This window comes from Pararge aegeria, chromosome 23 (genome assembly GCF_905163445.1).
Source record: "Pararge aegeria chromosome 23, ilParAegt1.1, whole genome shotgun sequence".
Taxonomy (NCBI): Eukaryota; Metazoa; Arthropoda; class Insecta; order Lepidoptera; family Nymphalidae; genus Pararge; species Pararge aegeria.
Window position 1 is genome coordinate 1,031,796 of NC_053202.1, and position 17,737 is coordinate 1,049,532.

At 37.4% G+C, this 17,737-nt stretch overlaps 2 protein-coding genes across 4 annotated transcripts in view; both read right to left on the bottom strand.

Moving 5' to 3' along the window:
- Positions 1 to 17,476, bottom strand: part of LOC120634187 (aminopeptidase N-like) — a 54,632-nt gene extending 37,156 nt beyond the window's left edge. The window contains exon 1 of one of the 3 annotated variants that reach the window (XM_039904636.1): positions 17,272 to 17,476. The gene's annotated coding sequence lies outside the window, so the exon portion shown is untranslated. Of the gene's footprint in view, positions 1 to 6,116; positions 6,188 to 17,271 lie in introns of those variants that run through there. The other 2 variants (XM_039904637.1, XM_039904638.1) reach the window with 2 other exon arrangements.
- Positions 10,234 to 12,783, bottom strand: LOC120634188. Its single transcript, XM_039904639.1, has 2 exons — positions 12,396 to 12,783; positions 10,234 to 12,293 (listed from the first exon to the last, which is right to left on the bottom strand). Exons 1-2 carry the CDS (start codon positions 12,445 to 12,447, stop codon positions 10,342 to 10,344), a joined length of 2,004 nt encoding a protein of 667 aa, XP_039760573.1. The 5' UTR covers positions 12,448 to 12,783; the 3' UTR covers positions 10,234 to 10,341.
- Positions 17,477 to 17,737: the final 261 nt, after the last annotated feature.

A 17,737-nucleotide genomic window follows, 5' to 3' on the forward strand; every position in this document is an offset into this window, starting at 1 on the left:
CAGTTACCTACTCTATGGATGGATACGGTGAAATCTTTGATCCAGACAACTGTGGTGGAAAGCTTTGGAAACGCTACCAACCCCCAAAAGTGTAGAAGACTCGCGCGGGAAGACGTGCTATCCTATGAAGCCTAACGCCATTCAATTCATCACAGCATTTACAACTGTGGGGGAATGCTTCCGACACGCTACCAACCCCCAAAAGTATAGAAACCTCGCGCGGGAAGCCGTGCGATCCAATGAAGCCTATAGCAATACAATTCATCACAGCATTTTCATTTAATATAATTTACGTCATTTGATGGAGCACTCAGGGCTTCTGAAGACAGCGCCACTCACGCATAAGGAAAAGAAGAAGCTACAAAAAATAGCATAACCGTATAACGAGAATCGTGATCTGGCACCTATTCATAGCAAGAGTCGCATGAAGAAGGTAGCTTTGAAACCGAAAAAAAAATTATCATTGCAGCCTCGCAGTGGTGTGCACTTCGTACATTCGCAAAAGCACTGCCTACCCTTATATCAATATATATATATGTATATAGATATATATATATATATATATATCTATATACATAGATATATATATATATATATCTATATACATATATATATATTGATATATATATATATATATATATATATAACTACGAGTACGATACGAGTTATATATATGTATATATATATATCTCGTATAAAAGGAGGCTTTTAGGCGTTTTCGGCACTTTTCCCACTGTATGCACACCCTGGTAAGGAGCCAAGTGCACGACTAAGAAGAGAGAAACCTTCACCAGACCATACCAGAGAAATTATGAAAATTTCAATTTCCAAATTGCCCCCGACGGGAATTAAACCTGAGACCTCCACCACCACCATACCCACTTATAAGACCATAGCCCTCGCCACTGCGCTTACCACTGCGCCACGGAGGACGCAGGCCAGGGACGACAGAAATGTAAATACATATATAATTTAAAACAGCAATCTGCTGAGTTTCTTGCCGGCTCTTCTCAGTGGAATCTGCCTTCCGAACCGGTGGTAGAGTAACTACTAACAGACTGACTTGACGTTTCAAGTGCTTATAAACTGGGCCTACTTGAAATAAATGAATTTTGAATTATTAAAAAAAAAACTTATATTCACCTCAACTTCACTTGTAATTTAAACGCTCAGAAAATATTTTTCTTTTAAAAAAATCAAAGTCAAGTATACCATTAGACACGACAACTCACGACCCAGTGGGGATTCTAAGCCCGCCATACGCATTTATTTAAACGCTAAATTGTTGTTCGCAAGGCCGTTACGCACTGCGGACTGCGCACCGTACCATTTATGTATCCGTGGAGACGAACTTTTTTCTTTATTTCGCCTTGGAACTAAGAATTTAATATACTGGGGCGACGGCAGATCAAAAAATTTGTTGTAACCACCCCCATTAGTTAAATTTTATATATTAAGATTGTTATAATATATTAATACTAGCTGTTGCCCGCGACTTCGTCTACGTTTGATTTTGTTTTTTGATGTGGCATTCAATTTAGTTGTAGTTCTAAAAAAATTAAAGTATTCAGTATCGCTAAGCCTTAAATGAGGGGTTTGCTGCTGTCCGCTGAGGAGTTCTGGCCTCTATCTCCAACCACATTCATCAGATCTACACAAAGATTGGGCAAAATTAAACAATTACAAAAATAATTATTTAAATCGGTTATAATTTGTCGGAGCTATCGTGTAAAATCGTCAAACACTTTCACCCCCTCTCCCAAAGGAACCGAGCTTAATATCGGGATAAAAAGTAGCCTATATTACTTCTAACACTTCCAAGAATATGTGTACAAAGTTTCGTGAGGATCGGTTAAGTAGTTTTTTCGTAAAAGCGTAACAAACAAACAAACTTGTAAAATATTTATAGTCTTATAAATAGCCTACAACAGTCCACTGCTGGAAAAAAGGACTCTCCCAACGGGAGGGTTTGCCCATTTTCACGCTGGGCAGAGGGGTTTGTGATCGCAGTAGATGACATACGTAAGGCAAAATCCTTGCCTCTTTTTAAAAGTCGTTTGAAAAACTATTTTTTATGTATGTAGCATTATAGTATGTAGTTTATTATAATTATATGTATGAACATAACATATATTATACATAATAATTATATAATTATTATGTATAATATACGTTGTTTACACATATGTGTAGTATTAGAATTTATACCATGTATGTAGTTTAGTTTGCAATATTTTTATGTAGGTAGAAATTTATTGTAAGTTCCTTACAATAACTACTATCGCAAAAGGTTGTCTGGGAGAGATCGCTTTAGCGATAAGACAGACCGCCTTTGCACACCTTAACTAGTTTTTTATTATTTTTTATTTGTAAATGTGTTTCTTTGTATTTTGTTTTTGTGTGTGCAATAAAGAATTAAATAATAATAATAATAATAATAATGGTAGTTGTAGCACAGCACAGAGGAGGCTGATGTCAGCTCCGTTATATTCCCTAAGTCGCCTCGTACCACACCCGCGGTTAGAGGCGGGGCGGTGACAACCGTATAGTAACTGTCTGATCTACCGTCACCACATTGCACATTAACATTAACTAGACTGTGAGATGGTGATAACAAAAAAAAACCTGGCTAAGTTTGTTGTGGGCTCTTCTTACCTTGCGCGTTTGGAACCCTCCTAGCTTTAGTTTAAAGTTAACGAATGCAGTTATCACCATCACTAACATTAGTGTAACTTGTTAAATGTATGAACGCTTTACAAGTGCCTGTAATGAAGGTTCATGAATAAAAAATTTTGAATTTGAATTTGAATTCGCACGCTCGATTTGTGCAGTGCGTGAAGGCCTCACGTATTAACTGTTAAATACCAGACCCAGTATAGTGATTTTAGATCGGTTATTAAAAAGTCCCGTTAACGTGCCGCGTGCCCGCATGCTACTTTAATTTATTGCTTTTATAGCCTAGCCAATACCGCGGCTTGCCTCTTTGGTCTGGATTTTAGCAAGTGTAACTTCTCTAGCTATGGGTCGCGAGTTCTGTTTTTTTGGTAAAAAAGCAACTACCGAGTTTCTTGCCGGCTCTTCTCGGTAGAATCTTTTTCGAAACGGTGGTAGAGTACATAGAGTACGTAGAAACATATTATATACTTGACGTTTCAAAAGTGCTTATAAAGTAGGCCTACTTGGAATAAATGAATTTTGAATTATATATATATATACTTTTTAATATCATTATATACCTACTTCTGTTCGTACTTGATTGGCCTGAACCGTCCGTTATACGTGTGCCGTCATATACAACGTGTAACGGAATTACGAAATACTGTTGAATGGTGCATAAGTATATTACATAAGGAATCACCCTGTAAAAATATTAAATCAAAAGAAGCGTATTTTTTTTTCCATAAAAACTAATTCAAACATTCTAAGAGTTTACTTATGACAACCCTATTAAAGATAAAAGACCGACACGCGCATAGTAGCTACGCTACGCGAGCCGTACCTAATAAAGAGACAGGAGTCACTTGATTTTACTTTTGCAGTTTGTGATGTTAGTGCTGTATCTGATTTCTTTCAGTAAAAACTATGGCAGTGGTTTAATCAAAAACTATTAGCGTTTCGGTTTCACAAATAGTAAAAAAACTCAGAGACAGTAAAAAATGTTCCTCTAAAGCCTATGAAGTATTATTTCAGTTTTCATTGGCACATTGTTTTAGTTCGTTCGAATTAAGTCGAATTCAAAAATACCTTTTTAAAAGTAGCCCATAGATGGCACTTTTGATGCGTAAAATTAATAAAAATGTGTACATGGTGGTGTGATAAGTTGACCAGGAATACCAGCTACCACTACACCAAATTTTATTTATAACCGTTCAGTAGTTTTCAAGTGATGCCCGGACAGACAGACAGACAAACAAAAATTAAATAAAAATCTATTTTGGACTCAGTATCGATTATAAAGCATCCCCCGGTCAAAATTTTCAAAATACATATACATTAAATGTACAGAAATCTTCCAGTTACAGTTTTATTAAAAGTATAGATTTTACATCTTGTTAGTACGGCAGGGCCACTTACACTAACTAGATAGAACTACATAGTATATGGAAAACTATAAGACAAATGTACATGTAAATGTGTAAATGTACTTTAGTTATAGGTACTCTGCGAATATTGAAGGAAAAGTCATTCAATATTCTGAGAGTATCTCAACAATTCGCGGAACAATGCTGTCCACCCGTCATGGAATAGATCCCATTGAGCATTGCTGTCCAAGAGCTCGTTGAATGACGACAACGAACGCGGTATAGGTCACTTAGGTGCCATGCTTCGCGCAACAGTGTTACAGGAAGGGACCGCGAATAATTTGACTTTTTAATTTAGCACGGCGGTAGTAGGTACTTCCATGGACGAGCTCTGTCACAAGAAGCTTAATGTAAAAGTCTTCAAGCAAACAAAGTATCTAAGAAACTTTATCAACTCTTACGTAAGATTTGCTTAATATATTGTTCTTATCCTTATAGATGCATATTAAAAACACTATAGAGTCATATAACAAGCGACATACTATGTACCTACCTACCTATCAGTAAATAAGTGCTTGTTAACCCTGTATCTATTACATCGACAGATTGATGTTTAAGTAATAGGCTGAGCTAATAGAATTAGGTATATATATGGGTACTTAGTAGCAGCAGCGTGCAATTCGTACACAAAAGCACTGCCTACCCTAAAATTGATGTATAACTCGTATAGGAGGATTTATGGCAATTTTTTTGCAATCTTTCCACTGTATGCATACCCTGGTAACCTAACCTTATGCCAAAAATCAAGTTGATAAGTTGCTTTGGTAGGGGATAAGCGAGCAAACATACTCGCATTTATAATATTTGTAAGGAGAAAAGCTTTTTTCAAAAGGTCGGCCATGGTCTTCGGAAACGAAAAATTTCAATAACATCGTGTCCCAAAAATTGGTTCTTACGTCTTCTGGTGACCCAAGAGCTCGCGCTTATTTAGCCCAACGGCTAAGTCTAGCAATTCAAAGGGGCAATAGCGCCAGCATTTTGGGTACCACGCCCATAAGTGAACAGTTAGGCGGCTTATATTTATTGACGGCCGAGTGGCGCAGTGGGCAGCGACCCTGCTTTCTGAGTCCAAGGTCGTGGGTTCGATTCCCACAACTGGAAAATGTTTGTGTGATGAACAGGAATGTTTTTCAGTGTCTGGGTGTTTATCTGTATATTATAAGTATTTATGTGTAAAATATTCTTAAAAAAAAAAATTCATCAGCTATATTAGTACCCATAACACAAGCTACGCTTAATTTGGGGCTAGATGGCGATGTGTGTATTGTCGTACTATATTTATTATTTATTATTATTTATTAATTTTAGTTTGTAATTATTATTTCCGTAGAAAAATATATTTTTAGTTAATAAAAAAAATAAAAAAAATAATTCATATACCTAGTTTTTTATATGAATTAACCAGGTCTACCCTGATTAAATTTTATGAAATTAGCTTTTATTTTATTACGAAATACAAAATTAAAGTCGCATAAATACGTCTGCAGAGTAGGAATATAAATAAACAACGTAAGTTTGACATGATAATCACGAAGCCAATTTTACGGGCAAATTCCAAATCACCGACCCTGACCCCGTGTGCCAACAAGTAAAAGGCTGGCCGGCAAATAATAAGGAAAATTGCGAAGCTCGGCCAAAACTCACAACGTTTAAACGTTTGAACAAGAAGCGGTGATAGCGCAGTGGGTAGGACTCGACTTTTCTTTCGAGGGGCCGAGTTCGAATCCCAGCACCTCTAACTTCTCTAAGTTATATGCGTTTTAAGCAATTGAAATATCACTTGCGTCAATGGTGATGGAAAACGTTGTGAGGAAACCTGCATGCCTTAGAGTTCTCCATAATGTTCTAACGGTGTGTGGAGTCCACTAAACCGCTCTGAGCTAACGTGGTGACCCCTTTTTAATCAAAGAAAAAACACGTGCCCTGTATTGGGTCGGTATTGATAGTGAACGGAACATCTTTAGGAGACATTGACTTGGCACCCACAATTGCTAGCTTTAAAACAATTAGGACGTAAATCAATTAATTACGTACCTCAGCAATAAATCAGCAATAAATCAGTGCGCCATCACAAAAACACTGCACTTTCACTTTCGAAAGGCAATTTAAAACCATTTTATATTTGTACACAGTTTGGCAAACCGATCTAGTTGGCAACTTTGACATTTCGATTTATTTGATTGATTTGTTTTGATGTAATCAAATTGACTTTTTTGAACTAAACATAACTTGGTATGAACGAGTTTGTTGCGACTAATATTTTAATTGCGAAACTATGTTTGTCTTTACTTTATTGTCGTCTAGTACTTCTTTACTAGACGGCCTATTGGCGCAGTGGACAGCGACCCTTTTTTTTGTTGTGGTGGAATAGCTCTATGGCTACCTCTGTCCTTTTGGGCAGGACAGAGGTTATGTGGGATTCGTTTACCCAAACTAAAAATCACCACGGCACGTCCCTCTCCTTAGCTTTAGAAGACGTCCGGGGAACCCGTTGTTTACTTCCCAGACGTCTACCAACCGCCCCAACCGATTGCCAGTGCTACTACGCTATAGAGGAGGGGATCAGGACAGCTTGACCACCACCCCTTCCCCCCTCAGACGGTAGGGAGACTCATATAGTGTCGGGTAGCTAGCCCAATAACTACCCGCCGCCTCCCAGGGCAAGCAGACTTGCGGCATATTTCAGCCGTCTCCTTCCCCACCGTCTACGCGGGAGCGGATGTGCGTCTACAGCTTCTTCACGCATCCGCTCTGCGGACTCCTTCTGCGAGATAACTTCTTTGCAGAAGTCAACCACGGCTTCCCAAGACCTATCGCTGTTCGGCATGGCAAATACAACGCTGTGCAGCGAGAGGTCCGCGCCGATTTCCGCTTCTAGAGTGCGGCGCTGAGGATCTCATCTGCGACACTCCTCTAGGGTGTGCTGAGCAGTGTCATTCGCAGCACCGCACCCACGACACGACAGGGTCGGTTCCCTCCTCGCGACACGGTGCAGGTAATGACCGAAACAGCCATGGCCTGTCATAACCTGCACAAGCCGGAAGGAGAGTGCACCATACTTCCGCTGAATCCACTGACCGAGGACCAGGCGGATGGCCTCTATGGTGCGTTTGCTTGGTGGCGCACGGAATGCATCAAACAAAATAGGGCCCCCTAACGTCACCATGTTCCTAACTAGCCCCGCAAACAGACGAAGGCATGGGGCTCCAGGGCCTCTAACATTTGGAAGTAATCGACCAAGTGCGGCAGCTGCTCCCACCACTCGAGGGTAGGTACCCTCGAGTGGTGGGGTATTCGGCGAAGATAGAGTGGCAACTCGTGATACCAAAGCGTCCCTTCTATCACGCTAAATAGGAGAGTGCCAAAGGCATTGGCGTTGTCTAATGACACCACAACGACCCTTCGAATCTTGCCTCTGACGATTCTGTATGGTCGGTGTCTGTATGGTCTGTACGGATCCCTGTCCAGGGATGGCCAAAAACTCCTTATTAGCAGAGTCCTTAGCCCCGGCGATGGCAACCAGGAATACCATTTTGGCCGTTCGTAGCTCCCTATAGAGGTGATCCTCTTCGGACGCGAACAATGGCCTAGGCAGCGGCATCGGTTTTAGGCTCGACGCACCTTGTTACTGTCGGCTGCGATTTCCTGTGATCACCAGTACAACGATCGCCGGGCGGGAAGGCGCCTCGTCTGGGGCATTGCTACATCACACACCCTCCTGAGTGAAATGCGAAAACTCCTTGCCTTCTCCTCTAATCCCGCCGAAACCGGTAGACCAGTTTTCCAGGACTCGATGATGGCTCCCTCCTCTGCCATATCACGGTCAAGGCGGGCTAGGGTCCATATTGGCAACACTCCTCCTTGTCGGTCCTCAAGATAAAGAGCTGGGAGAGATAATGAGACTCACCGGATATACCGGTGGTCCGACGAAATCCCGAGGACACGGTAAGTGCAGCGATGGCAGGAGTAGCAAAGGTAACATCCACTATTGACCCCCTGTCGAAGCACATATGTGTTGACGCGTCCTTGGTTAAAAAGAACCAGGCCAACTATAGTAGCTCAGTTTTGTAGCTCACTCCCTCTCAGATCTGTGATGCAGGACCCCCCCGCGGCGGACTCAGCTTTCAGGTCCCCCATCAGGATAACCTGGGCCGGGGCTATGCCTCGCACCACTGGATCAAAAGCTTTTCAAACTATTTGTATTTATAAAGAATTTGTAAAATATACGTTAAACCTTTGCCTAATCTAGTGAAATTCATTTTACATTCAACATTCAAACCTAGATTTTTTTAACAAAAATATCCTTCCAAAGTGAGTTTTTTTTACTGGACTAACTATAGATTTTGAGACTTAATAAATAATACACCTTCTAAAATTCATGTCTCTACGAGCCGCGGTTTAGGATATGCGTTGATATTTCATGTGGGTCAGTAGAATTTTAAAAAACTGGATTTATAATATATTTCTATTAGTAAGTTTCTTGGAAAAATGACAGACTTTTTTAAAAACTTTAAACCCCTATCTGCCTGCTGAAATCTGTGGAAGTAATTCCCTTCCGATATTTAAGTCGTCTGAAGGACTACTACCTCTCTTTGTGTGATGGCATTTGAAGGAGATTCTTTATTATTGTTTTAAATTATGTATTAAAATCTACTACTACTACATAATATATATATGTATGTTTTATATATCTTATGTATATTTTATATTTCTATATTACTTATATTTATTTAAACTATCTATGTATTTGTATCTATACATTTTGGTATTAATGTATATCTATAAACACTCTTGGCACTATCCCGTTCTCTTGCTCTAAGTCCGGTCTACAAAGGTTGCCTATAAGAGATTTCTTGCAGCAATAAGGCCGCCTTTGCACGTCTACATTGTGTACTGTATTCTCCTTACTGTTTCTTTTCCTGTATGTTATACGTGCAATAAAGTGTTTCTTCTTCTTCTATTTGACCCCCTAGGGGATTTTGGATGATTTAAAAAAAATCCTTTCAACGCATAAGGCGTTTACGATAAATAAATAATAAATAAAAATAAATAAGTATACTACGACAATACACACATCGCCATCTAGTCCCAAAGTAAGCGTAGCTTGTGTTATGGGTACTAAGATAACTGATGAATAATACACATAAATACTTAAAATATATAAATAAACACCCAGACACTGAAAAACATTCATGTTCATCACACAAATATTGTCCAGTTGTGGGAATCGAACCCACGGCCTCGGAGAGCAGGGTCGCTGCCAACTGCAATATTTCAAGTTTTTAATCCAGCGGTTTAGGCTTTTCGTTGCTTTATCAATGAGGACTTGAATTTTATATATTATAGTAACTGTTTTACTTTTAAGGATATACATAATATGTATTTAGAGCAGTATTTCGTATATTATATCAGACTACTTCGCTGGCGGGCGGCTGACTTTCTCCGCTCGACGTAACTTTTACAGACAAAGCGGTTATAGAATGGAAACAACTTCGTCGGAAATTGGTAACGAATAAACAAGTCGGTACTTAGCAGCAAAGATTTTCTATATTATTCATTACCGAAGGTAATACTAAATGTACCTTAATATAATTTTAAATTTAAAGAGTGTATCAAAACACATTTAATACATCGAGGCTACTACATACATACTATTGATGAATTTTTAAAGCAAAACTTCTTCTTCAATTTTCTACTCTCAATTATTCTATTTAGCAAATGAAAATATTTATAAAATGTGAAAGTGATATTAAATGATATGACGGAGTCCCAGGAACATTTTATTCTTTCATCAATAAATAATAATAAAAGTTTTACTTCAATTGCGCGTAAAGGCATGTAGCACACACTTTTATTAATGACAAGGTTGCCTGAAAGCAAGCCGCTCCGCTTTCATCTCACACAAGATAAAACAATGATTATTAAATTGTAAAATGAGGCCATGAGAGCCAGAGTGGCCTAACTACTTAAACAATAGTTTTCAGTAGTAAGGAAAAAAGAGAAGCCCATATTTCAAATAATTGTAACTTTAGAAAATATTTATATTTTATTGTTTTTTATTGCCTAAGTCTCTTCATATGTTATATTCTTTGTTTTTTAGGACCTATGTCAATCCTAGGTACCATTATTATTATTATTTTTTATAGATAGGCCACTCTGGCATTTGGGGTTTAAGATTAATTTAAAAAAATAAGCAGTTAGTCCAAAGTATTTATTATAATAAAAGTATCCTTACATTAATAAACCTTCCTTATAAGCATCAATCACTATCTATTACTTCATCTTCCACATGCAAATCATTACCTACCGAAGCACTATCCTTAATATTATTATAAAAATCATGAAGTACCGGGGGAATGTATTGAAGAAGTTCCACCAAATCCTTTTTTTTCTCCACACTTATTTGTCTACCCAATGGATACAAAAGATCAAGCTGTAAATTAGCTATGGCAATAGAATTTCTTTTTTTCAAGTCCACACTTTCAAACAGGACCTCTTCATTATTTGAATATTTAAAAAATATTGTGAATGGGTAGTTCTTGTGGTACAGGAGCCACTGAATATTTAGCCACTTTACTTTTGATTTCTCTGCAGTGACTTTTCGATTGGTTATATTATTCTCCAATTTTTTGGTTGAATAGAAATCTTCTTTGGCCATTTTTATAATTTGAAAGGGTTTTTTCTTTCTTGCAGTCTTTATTACTTCAATCCAATCATCAGGTACGAAAATATTCTGAAAATATTTTTTCTTTTTTTCTATTAAGCCAAAGTCCTGATCACACGCCAAATAAGAATGACCGCTTACAAAAAATTTATGGTCAATATTTTCCACAACATAGTCTGGATGACTAATAATATATTGACAAAGAGTGGCCATTTTTATATTGCGATTTTGGCCACCACATTGGTCAGAATATAAAATTAACCTTTTGGTCTTAACATTTTCTTTAATGTATCGCAATAAACAAGAGCCTATCTCCTGTGGTCCTCTAGAGGCTACAGTCTCATCCCATACACACATTGTTGCGTTGTCATTTGCAGCATCATGTATACCTAGTACATACGTCCACAGCTGCCTTTTATAATAACACACTCCCGTTGACACTACTGGAGTAGGCAATGTTTTCATTAGGTCGAATACAATGACAGTGACATCTAAGTCTTCTTTAGCAAGGTTTTTATCTTTCTTGTAATTATCTTTCGCACTGTCAGCTTTTGAGAGGTGTAACTTTTTTTGTAACTCAAGCTGGTACTTTTCTTCTAGTGAATGAGCTGCATCTATCTTAATCTTCAAATTGTCACATTTCTTGCATGAATCGGATACAGGTGCATGGAATGATAAATTAAATTGTTCATTAAATATTTTCCGGAACATAAAATCGGATACCTTTTCTGACTCAGAAATATTATCACAGTACATGGAATACATTTTTGGTAAACTTAGATCTGGAGCTAAGAACCTTCTGTTCATACTCTTGTGTAGTGTGTAGTGTGATTCATACTTAGGAAATTTATCAATAAATGTTTTTACTTTTTGAACTTTTTCTTCAGATGTCTTATTGACAGGAACATGCTTTCCTCTTCTATCAATAGGTGGTGTAGGAATGGACAATTTTGTTTTTAAAACTCTGGATATTCTTCCATCAGATACTGCAAAAACTTTTTTAAAGAATTCTTTACATACCGTAGTATACAAACCATCGGAATTTGGAATAGTATATACTCGGGTATTGGAGCGTCTAGACTCAGTTTGTCGGCGATCAGTGAGAAAAGAGCATCTTTTTTTAGGTAACACTTTTACCAATGAAAATAAGTAAGATGACTGCAAAGTAAAACTTTCCATGGCATAAAACCTATCGAAGAGTGCTTTTTGCTGTGCAGCACCAACTTTATCGTGGCATTTTAGTCCACATCTACATGGTATATCTGTGTTTATATTTTTCGAAGGTACAGTTTTGCCTTTTGCATTCACATATTCCTCACCTCTCGCGCGTTTTGCCTTGCGTATATTCTTTTTCCACTTATGTGGCTGTCGAACTCGCTTTCTTGGCTTCCGTTGCTCTTGGTCGTTTTGAGGGTCTTGGTTGTTTTGAGAGTGGTTATCTTCTAAAATATCAATTAGATCCAAGGGAGTTGGCGATGGCGATCTGGATGGTAAATACTCAGAGCCTGAATCTTGATATGGGTCTTCCTCATCCACTCCGAAGATATCTGAAAGTAAAGTAATTTGCTTACGAAATAGTAGACTGACAAAATTAGTTACAACACTCAATTGACTGACAATTTTTCTTATCAAAATCATGTTTTGCTTACCTTGCATTGTGTTTTCTATGTTACTAGAGGTTCCAGCTTCCATGTTATCCATTTTAAGCCATTAATTGCAAGAAAAACCTTCGTTCAACATTAAAAACAATCACGCGGCAAACTATGACAGTTTGGCCTAACGTCAAAGAAATGTCAATTTAATTAGTATTGCCATAGTGCAAAAATGGCCTAACTCATTTAGGCCACTATAGCGCTACCAAACTTTTAAAATTTCTGATAGGCTGTGGTAGTAATACTAATTCCATCTATGAAAACAATATTGAACTAATTTTAGGCCACTGTGGCGCTATGACTTTTGCCGTTTAGAGCAGTTTTTTGAATTAAAATCAGTATTGAAAAAATGACAGTTAGGCCACTCTGGCTCTCATGGCCTCAAATGATGTTGGAAAAGAGCAACTGCTGAGTTTCCTGCCGGCTTATTCTCGGTAGAATCTGCTTTCCGAACCGGTGGTAGTCACTACAAACAGACATACAAGACCTTTCATAAGTGTTTATATAAGGCCTTGAAATAAATTAATGTTGAGGGTTTTTTTTTAATTATTGCTAGTATTGTTTCATGTGTGTAGCCTGGTTTATGTATTAGCATGTACATGGAGGTAGATTTTTAATACTATTTTGTTTCGTTTTTAGATTTTCTAATCCTAAAGTTGTCTGGCAGCTATCGCTACGTAGCGATAAGTCCGCCTTTTGTATCCTACTACTTTATGCCTGCTTTCTTTTAATGTTCTGAACAGTTTGTCGTGGACAAATAATGAGAATAATTAATAAAGAACATTATATTGCGATTGTTTTTATCGCTTTGAGAGATTTTTGATTTCGATCCAAAAACAATTTAAATTAAGGTGGGCTTTGGCTATATTGAGGTGGGTTCTTAGTTCTTACCTTGCAAAACTTCAAAAAAGTGAAAGTCTGTGGGGCAAGGACTTCGTAGTATGGTGGGTAAACATAGTTTATAGTTTTAATCCCAATAAATAACCACTCTACTAAATTTTGTCTAATCTATAATAATCTATATATAACGATTAATAAAAAAGCAACGGTGCGGCGAAGAGAATTCAACCAGTGTCGGTTGTTAAACTAGAAATGTTTCTCCGTCATTATCTTATCTTATATCTTTAAACGAGCAATTCTTGTATATTTCAATTGGAAACTCGGAATCGGCTGCAACGATTATTATATATGTATACAGGGGGTTTCGGGCCTCGGGGGTGAAAAATCGATCTAGCTAGGATTCATTTTTAGAAAATGTCATTTTATTTGTGTTTTCCGATTATAACCGATTTGGTGCAGACGAAGTTGCACTGGTCAGCTAGTGTCTAGTTTTTAATGACAAGGTTGCTTGGAAGCTTCCGGCTCCGCTTTCAGCTCACACAAGATAGAAAAATGAATGTTAAAATGCAAAATGTAAATTGTTGATGTTGGAAAAGAGCAACTGCTGAGTTTCTTGCCGGCTTCTTCTCGGTAGAAGCTGCCTTCCGAACCGGTGGTAGAATCACTACAAACAGACAGACTTGACGTTTCAAAAGTGCTTATATTAGGCCTACTTGAAATAAATAAATTTTGAATTTTTGAAAATTTTTTTATAACAGTAAGTTTTTATAAGGCTTCCGTCGTGGCTTCCCTTCCTTCAAAACTTTAAACTTTAACAAAGCGATTTAGCGTAGGAGGTTTTTGAGACTGCATCGTCACCAGATGAGACGCATAAAAACCGATGGTTCAGAATAATAGTATTGGTAAAAACAGATTCATAAAAAAAAGACCAGCTCTTCATGCCTTGATACAGACAAACAAACACCATCTATGATCCGATAAATAACCATAACACTGGTTTTACACGTGTCCAAACATCGATCTCCAACGCTCAATTATCTACGTTGTACATATTTAAATACCTACTCGATATACCTGCCTTTTACTATTGATTTTTATATTACTTTGTTGCCGTAAGCCAGTATTGGCGGTCCTACTGCTTCCTTATTTATTCCTAATGCAGCCTGGCTAGCAGAAGTCCAAGAAAAGACTTCAGAAAATTATTTCAGGTCCTTTAAATTCGTCCTGGGTACTTACGTTCTATCATCAAGATCAACATCATTATCTACGGATTACTGGCCCGCTACAGACCACGGGTCTCAACTCATAATGCAATAGTGCAATAAAATAGACAAATACCCACATTTACTAAAAAAAAAATCCCTTATGGAAAAGGCAAAGGTATATCACCGTACAGCCAAATTGCTACATTTAAATTATAATTCTTTATCACAGTCTAAGATGGTAACGGGCTAACCTGTTTGGTAATATTGTAGTCACACCCCTAATAGGTTTCTATACGATATCGCACCAAAATTCAAAAATTCTAAATTTATAATTCATTTATTTTAAGTAGGCCTAATTTTTGAAACGTCAAGCACTAAATTGCTTAGTATTTGACGGTAGTAGAATTTATAAAAAACTTTATCGCAACACAACACAATAGGAAAAATACATAGAAAACAGTAATAGTACTTAGTGCTAGGGTGCATGCAGGCGGCCTTATCACTAAAAGTGATCTTTTAAAGGCAACCTGAGCGTAAATTTCATACAAATCCGTTCAATCCTTTTTGCGTGTTTGAGTAACAAACATCCACACTTTCACATTTATATTATTAAAAGGATTATATAGACAAATCCAACAAAATATAATTATGTAAAAGAGTGAGAGTGAGATATGTATTGTTTGATAATAAACCAAATGAGAATGATTAAACGCAGTTCGTTGCAGAGTTCTGTCCAAGTATAATAATCATTATCAGATTTTCATCATATTGCTATTGTACTATAAATACGCCAACCATGCACCCTGAAGTAAAAATAATTTACTCAATAAGCCAGAATAACAAACCCTTCGAATTCATTACCTTCTTATTGGTGTGCAAAATGCAATTAAATTATCAAAGTGAATTCTAAGATACGGATACGTACTACGGATGGTAATCATTATGAAAGTTTTACTCTAATACCTCACCAAAACTGCAGGTGAGAAATTCTGGGTTCGTGAATGAAATTCCGGACAAACCAATTGGGTTCTCCTCCAGTAAATGGAATTTTCGCACCCGATTAAGAGAGGTGTTAGATTATAATCAATCGAGTATATTATTTAGATAGGCCTCTACAGGCCTACTTGATAACGATGTATCGATATACGGAGTTACGATATTCTATGCTTGGTACAATATTCTTGCAGGGAATATCCTGACGAATTCCAAACTTCCTGAGGGAGAGAAAGGAATTGGCATCCCATAATATGCTAGCCAAGGTATGCTGCAACGCGCAGTATACCTCCCCAGCATCATTCCCTGAAGCACTTGGCAATCTGGGCGGGCTAAGCTTCTGGAGTGAGCTGGGCTGGCTGGAGTGACCCAGCGGGGAGCCGTACCAGTGGCACTACGTACAACGGAAGTTTCCGGCAAACCAAGTACGGAGACAAGCCCAGGGAAAGAAGAAGAAGAAGAAGGAGATAGGCTATAACATATCAGCAAGCTAAGACCAATAGAAGCCTAGCGCCAATGAAAAATGTTTTTCCATCGGGGTTTTTTTTCCAATTGCGTGCGCTGCGTAAACGGTTAAATTTTCGAAAAATCATGTATCACAAAGTTGTTTCCGCTTAAGGCTGCCAGTCCACCGGAGAGAAGCGAGGCAGCGGAGCCGAGAAACGGAGAATTATTAACCAAAAGGATTGCACAAAATCTCTGCTACTCTTAAGTGAACCAGACATAGTAACGCCACTGCGCTCCGCATTAGTCCGTTCTCAGCTCCGCTGCCTCGCTCCGCTCCGGTGGACTGGCAGCCTAAAAGTTCGAAAAAAAGACAGCGACAGCGTATGTCCATCTTTTCAGGTTGACATATACCCGGACGAAGTCGCAAGGGACCGCTGGTATTGGTTTAAAAGTATAGATTAAATTAACATCAAGACGGAATCATTTGACTGTTCAATGTAACATTGGCAACAGAAAATCGCAGTAACTATAGGTAGGCAGGCATATTTTTCCTGGAACACATTTACCTACTACAAACTACTAGATAGTAGACAAGTAGGTAGGTAGAATGATATAGCTAAGTACATGCCATACCTTATGAAAAAAAGTGCATTTAAATTAGGCGTAGTAAGTTTTAATGACAATAATAACGTTTAATTCAGTTAAAAATCCATAGCTACAACAATAACAATTATCTTATGTACCTACTAGGTATATTATAAACTAAAATTGGCCAAACCTATAAATAATAAATAATTAGGAATCTCCTAACTAAGGTGATTACCCCCTTGCACTTGGTGTGTGAGTGTGTACCAACCCAGTGCTCCACAAAGGGATTTTCCCATTTATTGGTTAATATTTTCAAAAGTAAATATATCTAAAAATCAGTTAGCTTTCATATACTACATTAACATAATAAATCAAAAGCTTTAAAGTCACAAAAAAGTAATAAAATATAATTACCCTTTTACACTACTTATATAGGTTAGGTCCCTACGTATTTAATCTAAAGTACAATTAAACAAAAACAAATGTAGATTGTTTTTTCAAAGTTCGCATCCTTTAAAAAAAAAAAAAAAGAGCTTATGCAGAAAATTAACTGACGCTGAGCTCCTATAAACTTTATAAATGTCATAGTGGCCTAGTCAAACATGTATTTTAAACGAAGAAATTATAAATACCTACCTAGGTACGTAATTTAATAATACAAAAAGCGCATCAAAATTTGTCCTTTCGTTTTATGCTTAAGATAAATAGATTAACTATTAAATTGGACCACTTGTAGCACTCTTTTTGTGTAGGAGTTTAAAAATGCACAATCGATATCGTATACAATTACGTGAACTCACCTGTGATTTAGGACGCGGGTGGTTGCACACGACACTCTTCCACCTGACTTGCCCACTGACTGTTATTTTATGTAATAGTCGGCACTAAGTTGCCGTGAGCATTATAATTAAAGACGCTTTACAGTTCATGATTGCGATACGATTGCGATTAATATAAGTTTAATAAATGAATTTCAGAGGTAAAACAAAAGCGCCCGGTTGATCGCACGAGTTGAAGTGGTATTTTTTTGTACATTTTTATAACGATTGAGGACAGTTCAAACATTATTTTTAAATTCCACTAGGTATTTCTGTGTTCGAAAGTTACTATTTAGTACCTTAAGATCATAATATATTTCGTATTCCTTTTTATATAGACGCCAGGGCGTTAACCTACCAGTAAAATGTAGAAAATACATTTTACTTTTCATCTACTTAACAATGTTGTAGAAAATATTAATTTCTTGCTTTTTAGATGTATTACAAA